Here is an 11,656-nt window from a genome sequence, read left to right as displayed (position 1 = left end):
TGTGGGTGGCGGAGGCGGGCGGATCACTTAAGGCCAGGAGGAGTTCGAGACCATCCTGGTCAACATGGTGAAACCCCGTCTCTAGCAAAAATACAAAAAATAGCTGGGCATGATGGTGGGCGCCTGTAATCCCAGCTACTCGGGAGGCTGGGGCAGGAGAATCGCTTGAACCTGGGCGGTGGAGGTTGCAGTGAGCCGAGATCGCACCACTGCCCTCCAGCCTGGGCGACAGAGCCAGACTCTGTCTCAAAAAAAAAAGAAAAACAAAAACGTTGTTGAATGAATGCATGAAGGGGCAGAGGCTGAAATTGCGCCCCTACGTCTCCCACACTGGGCCGCGTGTGGGTCGCCCGGGGGAGAAGGAGGCTCAGGGCTTCCTGGGATCCGCACTCTGGAGGGGGTGGGGTCCAGGCCCCCGTGAGCGGCTCCCTGACTTTCTCTCTCGCGCGTTCTGTCCTCCCTCGGGGAGCGGCGCCGGAACTTCCGGAGGAAGAGCCGGAACTTTTGAACCCCAGGCCCCGCCCGGCGCTAATAGGCACCTTCGCGGCCGCCGGCGGAGCCGCCCGACCCTAAATCACGCCGCCCCGCCCGCCCGCCCGCCCGCCGCCTCCTCCCGCCCCGGCCGAGAACTCGCGCTCCCGGGCACGGGCAGGTGCCGCGGAAATGCCGGGCCTGCCGCTCGCTTTGAAGTCAGCCGCGCCCCGCAGCGCCCAGGAGTCCCGGGTTCCAGGAGGGGGCGCCTGTCCCGGGTCCTCGGGGTTTTCACGTGGGGCCGTTTCCTGACTTGCGCGGGGAAGGGCGGGAGCGGCCGGGAAACGCCACCGGGAAACGCCACCGGGAAACGCGCGCTGCGTGGGCATTTTCTTTGCTTTTACTTACCTTGTTTTTTGTTTATTTTTGAGTCGGAGTCTCCCTCTGTCACCCAGGCTGGAGTGCAGTGGTGCTGTCTTGGCTCACTGCAACCTCCGGTTCCCGGGTTCAAGCCATTCTCCTGCCTCAGCCTTCCCAGTAGCTGGGACTACAGGCGCCCGCCACCACGCCCGACTAATTTTTGTATTTTCTTAGAGACGGGGCTTCACCATGTTGGCCAGGCTGGTCTTGAACTCCTGACCTCAAGTGATCCGCCTACCTCGGCCTCCCAAAGTACTGGGATTACAGGCGTGAGCCACTGCGCCCGGCCTCTAGCTGCTTTATAATTCCACATATATTGCAGATTTGGGGGAAATAGAACCTGGGAAATGCAGATGTCCTTAGGATGGTTTCATCCTACTGGGCAAGACAGACAATCACAGAAGTAAATACATACACTCTGCTTCCTAATGCCTTGTTATTTTCTTCTATGGAGACATTCAGTTTGAAATAATGGGGTTACTGGCAACGCTCTCTTGGCGAGATGGATGTGAACCACACACCCATTCCAATGCCACAGGCCTTGGCATTTTGGAGGCATTTGGGTTGTGACTGGGAATGAGTGGCCCTCAGGTACTCCAAATAACTCAGCTGTGGATGCCGGAAATTCCACTGGGGGTCTTTCTCTGGGAATAAACATTATCTTTTTTCGGAGACCCTCTTTCAAATGCAAATCCCTGGGGGAAGAGGACAGAGGCTGCTCATTGAGTTCATAACCTGGCAGAGCTGTGTCACGAGTTAGGGCTGCCCGAGGGCTCTGGACCCCAAAGATGCCCCTAATGGGGACCCAGGGCTGCAAAGGGATCTTCCCCTTCACCCTCTGCTGCTGACTCAGCCCAGCTCTGCCTGCAGAAGGGGAGTCAAAGGGCAGTGGAGAGAGAGGCCCAACCAAAACCTGAACCCCAAATTGCAGCCAGCCGCACTCCATAGCTGAAAAAGCCGGAAGCTCTGGATCAGCCTTACCTGCAGGGCCCTGGCCCTCCCATATGACCCCTGCTGGCACACTCATGCTTTTCCTCAATGACATCTCTGTGGTTGCCCACAGGACTTGACAAGACCTTTCAAGGTTTGTTGTTATTATGAGATGGAGTCTCGCTCTGTCACCCAGGCTGGAGTACAGTGGTGCGATCTGTGCTCACTGCAACCTCCGGCTTCCGGGTTCAAGCTAGTCTCCTGCCTTAGCCTCCCGAGTAGCTAGGATTACAGGCACCCGCCACCACGCCCCGCTAATTTTTGTCTTTTTAGTAGAGACGGGGTTTTATATACCCTGTTGGCCAGGCTGGTCTCGAACTCCTGAACTCAAGTGATCCGCCGGCCTCGGCCTCCCAAAGTGCTGGGATGACAGGCGTGAGCCGGCGCCCAGCCCTCTGCCACTCTTTATTTCTATCAGCTTTCCTGCTAGAAACCAAACTTAGCACCGTATCTGGGAGCGAGGAGGAAGAATGTGGAACTCAGACACCCCATAGCAGTACCGGAGCGAGGCAGGGCAAGGTCCCCGGTACAGCGTGGCCGGACTGCCGTCTGGTCCCCGCTTACAAGAACCTGCAAGCTTCCCTCCTCGCTTTCCTTCTTCCCCTCGGTTCCTCCCTCGCCGACCTACCTGGAGGCCGGTAATAATGCAGGAGGAGGGAGATGGATGGATGGGAGGGCGGGGCGCCGCGTGGTGACATAAAGCCCAGCTGGAGGGGGCCTGTCTCGGGAGTGTCCAGCCCCAGGAGCCGGGGACCGTCCGCGTAGCGAGCCGGGGCCGGGGCAGGGGGCAGACGGCAGAGGGCAGAGGGCAGAGGGTCGGGGCTGCGGCAGAGGGTGAGGGCCCGGGAAGGCCATGCTGCGGGGCGCGCCAGGACTAGGCCTCAGGGCGCGGAAGGGGGCCGAAGGCTCTGCAGAGGACTTGGGGGGCCCCTGGCCCGAGCCTGGGGGTGATTTGGGGATGTTGGGGGCGAACGGCGCTTCCCGTGGCCAGGGCCAGGCAGAAGAGCCGGCTGGCAGGAGGCGCGCGCGGCCGGTGCGGTCCAAGGCGCGGCGCATGGCGGCCAACGTGCGGGAGCGCAAGCGCATCCTGGACTACAACGAGGCCTTCAACGCGCTGCGCCGGGCACTGCGGCACGACCTGGGCGGCAAGAGGCTCTCCAAGATCGCCACGCTGCGCAGAGCCATCCACCGCATCGCCGCGCTCTCCCTGGTCCTGCGCGCCAGCCCCGCGCCCCGAGAGCCCTGCGGACACCTGGAGTGCCACGGCCCGGCTGCGCGCGGGGACACCGGAGACACAGGCGCTAGCCCCCAGACGCCTGCAGGGCCCAGTCTCGCGCGCCCAGACGCCGCCCACCCCTCGGTGCCGTCTGCGCCCCGCTGTGCCTCGTGCCCCCCGCACGCGCCCCCAGGACGGCCCAGCGCGGTGGCCGAGGGGCCGGGCCTAGGCCAGGCCTCCTGGGGAAGCTGGAGCCGCTGTCCAGGGCCTTCCTCTGCCGGGCCGCCTCCCTGGCCGCGGGGCTACCTGCGAGCCGCTCCCGGGATGGGCCATCCGCGCTCCTGACCAGCCTCGAGGCACCAGCGGGGCTGGAGGGAGGCCGGGCTGGCAGCTGGACTACAAAAGCCGGGACTGCAAAGGCGTCCTCGACAAGAGCAGAACTGGACGCGCTGAGACCTGGCGTGAAAAAGACGCGGCCTCCCTAGAGAGAAGGAGCTCTGGGGCCTGAGGCTGCCCCCCACATCCCAGCCTGAGCCAGAGAGAAGGAGCTCCAGGGCCTGGGGCTGCGCCCCCGCATCCCAGCCTGGGGAGGCAGTTCTCAGAAAGGCTCAGGATCCTGAGCTCATCTTGGACTCGAACTTGTCTTGGAGCCACCTTCGCACCCCTGCGCCTCGGAGCCCTGTGTGCTCTCGCTGCTTTTAGGAGAGTGAGGGCTCTGGGGCAGCAAGTGTGGGAGCGTGGGAGTGCGGGTGGCACCTGCTGTGGTCTCGTGGGCACATGAGTGCGGAGTCCCCTTCCCCTGCCTGCGCTGCTGCCCAAGCCTGATCCGGGAGAGGCAGCAGCAGCCAAATAAAAAGGAAAAACTCCTTTCTGTCCGATACCACGACTCCAGTGGGCCCAGTAGCCCAGGGTGGCAGGAACGCCTGAGGGCCCGGGGCTCGCCTTGGTACGCTGGGCGGGGCCTAAGGCCCACAGGTCGGCGCCTGGGGGAACTCGTTCATAGCAAGACCCCAGGTGTGGCTGAGCACTGTGGGGACCCAAGGGGAGGAAAAAGACATCCAGAGACCCCCCTCCCTGCGTCCCCTGGGGTGGGAGAGGGCATGATCAGGAGAGGGGTCACGGGGCCTGGGAGGATACGGATGCGGTCAGCCGTGTCTCTGGACCTGCCTGGAGTGAGCCACAGCGAAGCGAGAGTCTGGCCTGGTCTCAGGGAAGGAGGCCGAGGGCAGGGCTGAGGATTGGGGGCCTGTGAGTCCTGCGTGCACGTACCTCGAGCGACAGGCAGGAAGAACTCCCAGGGAACTGTGGGCCAGGGCCCCCATGATGAGGGGCCGACTTGGAACCCAGGAACGATTCTGGGGAGGGGGTTGAGTGAGGGCAGAGGGGCCTCAGGTCAAGCCGGCTGAGCGAGTGAGAGGCACAGCCAGCTGCCCCGGGAGTTTTGTCCAGAGAGCTGACCTGCGTCTGAGATGAGCTGGTGTCTGGCCCGGATCAGGCTAAGGGTCTAATGCGGCAGGGGCTGCCTGCTAGGCCAGAGCCCAGAGGTGCTGGGGGAGAGCTGGGCTCTTGCCAACAGGAGAGGGAAGGGTTCCCCACAGCAGAGTGGGGATCCCACAGAAGCTAGAGAAACGCCATTAGGCATAAACCCAGGGAGAGTTTCCCAGAGCAGTTGGGGTGAGGCCCACCACTACAATTCAAAATGCCTCTGCTGTCTGCAAACCCCAGCCCTGGCTGGCGCGCTCAGCATCCTGTCCCCAGTCACAGCCCTTAGGGTTCCCAATTGCACAGGAAGGCGTGGCACAGACCACGGGGAGGCTTTGACTCTACTCAGCGGGGACGTGGGGTCTAGCCAGGAGCAGCAACACGTGAGATGCTGGCCCCAGCCCTGCCCACCGAGCCCCACAGTGCCACGGGCTGCCAGTGGGAAGGAAAGAGCCAGGCCTACCCCAGTCCAGCCCCTGCTCAGCCACCTCTCTCAGCCTCTAGTTCCTCCCCTCTGACATGAATAATGATTCCAGGGTGGCTGTGAGGATTGTAAGTGGTTCGTAATGGACCATTTCTGGCAAACAGAAGGTGTTCAAGGTGTTCACAAGCTGTCACTGTGTACTACTAGGATCTTACGAGAAACCAGCTTGGACAAGGCTGTACCCGTGTTTCAGCCTCAGGTATTTATCATCTGGAAACATGATACGAGGACCAGCAAGTCCTGCTTTCCTAAATTCCAGGACTGAAAGAAATAAGGCGGCCGGGCGCGGTGGCTCACCCCTGTAATCCCAGCACTTTGGGAGGCCGAGACGGGAGGATCACCTGAGGTCAGGAGTTTGAGACCAGTCTGGCCAACGTGGTGAAACCCCATCTCTACTAAAAATACAAAAATTAGCTGGGTATAGTAGCGCACACGCCTGTAATCCCAGCTACTCAGGAGGATGAGGCATGAGAATTGCTTGAGCCTGGGCGGCAGAGGTTGCAGTGAGCCGAGATTGTGCCACTGCACTTCAGCCTGGCCGACAGCGAAACTCTCTTAAAAAAAAAAAAAAAGAAAGAAAGAAAAGAAAAGAAAGAAAGAAGGATTCTACTCCCCCACCCTGTCACACTCTCAGCCTGGTAATAGCAAGGACACTCCTGCAGGCAAAATCCTGGCGCAGCAGCCCCGTGGGTTCAGTGGTAGGGATGTCACAGTCCTGGACTTCCGTCTCCTCACTGACCAGCTGAGTGATCTTGGGCCAATCACCTGGCAGCTTTGAGCCTCCGTGTTCCCATCTGTATAACGGGCTAGAATAAGTACTTACATCACAGGCTGTTTTGGAGACTAAATGGGACGATGCATTTAACGCACTAGCATAGTGCTTGGCCCACATAAATGCTCACTGAGTGGAGGCTGTTCAGACATACTCAGTTCACAAGGTTGTTACAAGGAAAGAATGCATGGGAAGCTGTTTTTATGAACTGTAAAGTCCAGGACACACTGGCTGCTATCATGGTTTTTGCAGGGCTGTGTGTTTGCGTGCTGATATGTATTTGCCTAGGATTCTGAGTTTGTGATATGTACATATTTTGTGTGTTTATATAGATGTGTGGCTGCGTGGATATTTGCGTGGGTATCCATATACGTATCAACCTGAGAGGTACTTCCTCATCTCTCTGATGCCACAGGGGATCCTGGGCCTGAGTAGCCTTAGTTATGTACTGTTTAGGTTTTCTAGAACCCTTGCTTGATTTTTCTGTCTGCTTCCCAAGATCATATGCATTCTCCGAGATGACTGATGTGTGGTGAAGAAAAGATTTTGTGATTTTTTTTTTTTTTTTTTTTTTTTTTTTTTTTTTTTTTGAGACGGAGTCTTGCTCTGCCGCCCAGGCTGGAGTGCAGTGGCCGGCTCTCAGCTCACTGCAAGCTCCGCCTCCCGGGTTCACGCCATTCTCCTGCCTCAGCCTCCCGAGTAGCTGGGACTACAGGCGCCCGCCTCGTCGCCCGGCTAGTTTTTCGTATTTTTTTTAGTAGAGACGGGGTTTCACCGTATTAGCCAGGATGGTCTCGATCTCCTGACCTCGTGATCCGCCCGTCTCGGCCTCCCAAAGTGCTGGGATTACAGGCTTGAGCCACCGCGCCCGGCCGATTTTGTGATTATTAAAAAATGGTGGTTATGGCCAAGCGCAGTGGCTCAAGCCTGTAATTCCAGCACTTTGGGAGGCCGAGGCAGGTGGACCATGAGGTCAGGAGATTGAGACCATCCTGGCTGACACAGTGAAACCCCGTCTCTACTAAAAATACAAAAAATTAGCCGTGCATGGTGGCGGATGCCTGTAGTTCCAGCTACTTGGGAGGCTGAGGCAGGAGAATGACGTGAACTCGGGAGGCAGAGCTTGCAGTGAGCCGAGATCGTACCACTGCACTCCAGCCTGGGCGACAGAGCGAGACTCCATCTCAAAAAAAAAAAAAAAAAAAAAAAAAGGTGGTTATCCACTGAGATCACAGGATTTGCCCAAATATTGTTTAAAAGGCACAGTGATAGGCATGAAATGCATAGAGAAAGGAAAATGCCAGAAAGGAAAGAGACAGGTGTAAGACAGAGCCACTAAGTCATGGCTCACTGTAGCCTTGACCTCCTGGGCTCAGGTGATCTCCCGCCTCAGCCTTCCTAGCAGCTGAGAATACAGGCGTGTGCCACCATGCCAGCTAATTTTTGTATTTTTTGTAAAGATGGGAGTTTGCCATGTTGCCCAGGCAGGTCTCAAACACGTGGGCTCAAGCGATCCTCCTGCCTTTGTCTCCCAAAGTGCTGGCATTACAAGTGTGAGGAGCCTGGTCTTAATTTTCTTTGTTCGTTTTTGAGACGGAGTCTCTCTGTCACCCAGGCTGGAGTGCAGTGGTGTGATCTCGGCTCACTGCAAGCTCTGCCTCCTGGGTTCACACCATTCTCCTGCCTCAGCCTCCTGAGTAGCTGGGACTACAGGCGCCCGCCACCTCGCCCGGCTAATTATTTTTTTTTTTTGTATTTTTAGTAGAGATGGGGTTTCACTGTGTTATCCAGGATGATCTCGATCTCCTGACTTCTTGATCCGCCCGCCTCGGCCTCCCAAAGTGCTGGGATTACAGGCGTGAGCCACCACACCTGACCAGATTTTCATTAGAGTCTTCATCATTGTTTTTTAAAAAGGTGAAAAATTAGGCCCGGCCAAGATGGTGAAACCGGCTGCAGCTGGCCCAGCTGTTGCAGGAATTGGACCAGGATTCCCAGATGTTTATGTTAAATGTCTGAAACTCCAATTTTTTATAAAGACAGGGGTCTTGTTCTGTTGCTGAGGCTGGAGTACAGTCATGGGTCACTGCAACCTCAGACTTCTGGACTCAAGTGATCCTCCCGAACAGTGGGGAATACAAGTGCCTGGCTTGAAACCCCAATTTTAAATATGAAATAAAATGTTTAAAAATCATGTGTTGAGGCTGGGCGCGGTGGCTCACTGTAATCTCAGCACTTTGGGAGGCTGAGGTGGGCGGATCCCCTGAGGTCAGGCTTTTGAGACCAGCCTGGCCAACATGGTGAAACCCCATCTCTCCTAAAAATACAAAAATTGGCCGGGCTTGGTGGCAGGTGCCTGTAATCCCAGCTGCTCGGAAGACTGAGACAGGAGAATCGCTTGAACCCGGGAGGTGGAGGTTGCAGTGAGCTGAGATCGCACCACTGCACTCCAGCCTCGGCAACAAGGGGGAGACTCCATCTCAAAATATATATATATATATTGAATCAACACTGTGCCAGCCAAACCCACCTTGTGTGAATACAGCCCACAGGCCTTCATGTAAGACCTAAGTGAGAACCTGCCTGGAGCAACTGCAGACTGGAGCAGGGCCCTGGGCAGCTGGTTGCGCTGGGGTGCGCTGGGCTGCGCTGGGCTGCGCTCACAGCGGGGACCCCAAATCCGTGGCAGCCTCCCTCTTGCTCGCTCCACTCTGGTCATGCCCCTCATCACTACCTGCCACTAGGTGGCGCTGAGAATCCAGCATCCCACGCAGGCGGAACGAACAGGTCCCTAATTCCCCCCACCCCAGCCGTCCAGGCAACCTCCTGCCAGGGACTACTCTGGGGACTTCTTAGTTATTTCTGTCCTCCTTTTATGCAATCAAAAATTTAACATATAGCCAGGCGCGGTGGCTCACACCTGTAATCCCAGCACTTTGGGAGGCCGAGGCAGGCGGATCACCTGAGGTCAGGAGTTCGAGACCAGCCTGGCCGACATGGCGAAACCCTGTCTCTACTAAAAATACAAAAATCAGCCAGACGTGGTGGATGCCTGTAATCCCAGCTACCCAGGAGGCTGAGGCAGGAGAATCGCTTGAACTCGGGAGGCAGAGGTTGCAGTGAGCCTAGAGCCAAGATCACACCACTGTACTCCAGCCTGGGCAACAGAGCAAGACTCTGTCTCAAAAAAAGAAAAAGGGGGGGTCTTGTTCTGTTGTGTAGAGGTGTGATTATGGCTCACTGCAACGTCAAACTTCTGGATTCAAGTGATCCTTCTGAACAGCAGGGACTGTAAGTGCCTGACTTGAAATCCCAATTTTTTTTTTTTTTTTTTTTTTTTGAGACAAAGTCTCATTCTGTCACCCAGGCGAGACTCTGTCTCAAAAAAAAAAAAAAAGAATTAAAAAAAATTAAATTTTCGACTAGGCATTTTTAAAACATAAACAGAAGAAATCAATAATGTTGATTTTATTAATGTTTTCTTTAACCCAATATATCCAAAATATTATCCTTTCAATATATAATCAATAAAAAGTATTAATGAGATATTTTACATTTTTGGTGTGTTTGGACCCAGTCTTCGACATCTTGTATTTTACACCCACAGCACATCTCAACTTGGATGAGTCACATTTCAAGGGCTCGGAAGCCACATGTGCCTAGGGGCTACCGAATTGGGCTGGGCAGCTGTCGTCCCTCCACCTGGGCGTCAGCTCCTAGGCTGTACCATGGAATTCTGCCCAACTGGATACTGGCTTGGAGCCTAAGGGGTCTCAGGGACTTACCTAACCACCCTGTGAAGGAGCTTTCCTGTTATACAGGATTATCATATTTCTGGACGCTCCTGAGCAGGGGAGCCCAGCTCGTTCCCAGGCCCCACACCTGGCCTCCCTGAGGACTGACAGGAGGACGAGGCAGTTCCCCAAGGTCTTCATTTTGCAAATAACGATGGGTTTCCTTTAAAAAGTTTTTTTTTTTTTTTCGAGACAGTTTCACTCTGTCACCCAGGCTGGAGTGCAGTGGCACAATCTCTACTCACTGCAATCTCCACCTCCTGGGTTCACACCATTCTCCTGCTTCAGCCTCCTGAGTAGCTGGGACTACAGGCGCCCGCCACCATGCCCAGCTAATCTTTGTATTTCTACTAGAGACGGGGTTTCACCGTGTTGGCCAGGATGGTCTCCATCTCTTGACTTCTTGATCTGCCTGCCTTGGCCTCCCAAAGTGCAGTGATTACAGGCGTGAGCCACTATCCCTGGCCTGAGCAAAATTCTTAATTTAATATAGTCAAATAAATGAAACCTGAAAAGTTGTCCCAAAGCCACAAACATTGTTTTTGTTTTTTGAGACGGAGTCTCACTCTGTCACTCAGGCTGGAGTGCAGTGGCACAATCTTGGCTCTCTGCAAGCTTCACCTCCCGGGTTTACGCCATTCTCCTGCCTCAGCCTCCCGAGTAGCTGGGACTACAGGCGCCCGCCACCACGCCCAGCTAATGTTTTGTATTTTTAGTAGAGAGGGGGTTTCACCGTGTTAGCCAGGATGGTCTCAATCTCCTGACCTCATGATCCGCCCACCTCGGCCTCCTAAAGTGCTGGGATTACAGACATGAGCCACTGCCCCCAGCCTGTTTGTTTGTTTTTAGATGGAGTCTCATTCTGTCACCCAGGCTGGAGTGCAGTGGTGCAATCTCAGCTCACTGCAACCTCTGCTGCCTCCCAGGTTCAAGTGATTCTCTTGCCTCAGCCTCCTGAGTAGCTGTGGTTACATGCACCGGCCACCATGCCTAGCTAATTTTTGTATTTTTAGTAGAGACGGGGTTTCACCATGTTGGTCAGGCTGGTCTCGAACTCCTGACCTCAAGTGATCCACCTGTCTCAGCCTCCCAAAGTGCTGGGATTACAGGTGTGAGTCACCACGCCCAGGTGAATTTTCAAATCTTATTCATTTCCAGGTGTCCTTTCAGTCCCATATCTCCCATTTGAGCAGCATGATCTTGGCTCACTGTAGCCTTGACCTCCCAGGCTCAAGCAATTCTCCTACCTCAGCCTCCCAAGTAGCCGGGATTACAGGTGTGCATGCACCACCATGCCCACCTAATTTTTGTATTTTTTGTAGAGATGGGATTTTTCCATGTTGCCCAGGCTGGTCTCAAACTCCTGGGCTAAAGCAATCCTCCTGCCTCGGCCTCCCAAAATGCTGGGCTTATAGGCATGAGCCATGGCACCCCGCCTGATTGTAGGATTTTAAACTATTTCATGCAGCCACTTTTTTGTTGTTGTTATTGTTGAGACGGAGTCTCGCTCTGTCGCCCCAGGCTGGAGTGCAGTGGCCGGATCTCAGCTCACTGCAAGCTCCGCCTCCCGGGTTTACGCCATTTTCCTGGCTCAGCCTCCCGAGTAGCTGGGACTACAGGCGCCACCACCACACCCGGCTAGTTTTTTGTATTTTTTTGTAGAGACGGGGTTTCACCGTGTTCATCAGGATGGTCTCGATCTCCTGACCTCGTGATCCGCCCGTCTTGGCCTCCCAAAGTGCTGGGATTACAGGCTTGAGCCACCGCGCCCGGCCCATGCAGCCACTTTCAAACCACACACATCCCTGGCGGCTCCAGGTCACATTTGTAAAACAATGGAAGAAGAGGCGTCAGGGATATGGAGAGAAAGAGATGCCGAGGATAGAGAAGAAGGCAGAGACAGAGGGAGAAAACCTAAGAGAGAACAAAGACACAGAGGAGAATCTGAGAAGACAAACAGCCTGAGGTCCTTCCGAGCTGGCATCTTCCCGGAGCGGCTCGGACCTAGCGGCTCTTAACACCACAGA

The 11,656-nt window shown here is 55.6% G+C and overlaps 1 protein-coding gene across 1 annotated transcript; it reads left to right on the top strand.

Annotated features, from left to right (window-relative positions):
- Positions 1 to 2,734: 2,734 nt before the first annotated feature.
- On the top strand, positions 2,735 to 3,503 carry BHLHA9 (basic helix-loop-helix family member a9). The gene has a single exon (XM_010373491.1). It carries the CDS (start codon positions 2,735 to 2,737, stop codon positions 3,440 to 3,442), a length of 708 nt encoding a protein of 235 aa, XP_010371793.1. The 3' UTR covers positions 3,443 to 3,503.
- Positions 3,504 to 11,656: the final 8,153 nt, after the last annotated feature.

This window comes from Rhinopithecus roxellana, chromosome 19 (genome assembly GCF_007565055.1).
Source record: "Rhinopithecus roxellana isolate Shanxi Qingling chromosome 19, ASM756505v1, whole genome shotgun sequence".
In the NCBI taxonomy this organism is placed as follows: Eukaryota; Metazoa; Chordata; class Mammalia; order Primates; family Cercopithecidae; genus Rhinopithecus; species Rhinopithecus roxellana.
The sequence above is the reverse complement of the archived record's forward strand: the minus strand, read 5'-3'. Positions and strand labels throughout refer to the sequence as shown.

Bases quoted from the DNA above. Each gene is read 5' to 3' on its own strand.
- BHLHA9 (XM_010373491.1), top strand. From the start codon at position 2,735: ATGCTGCGGGGCGCGCCAGGACTAGGCCTCAGGGCGCGGAAGGGGGCC.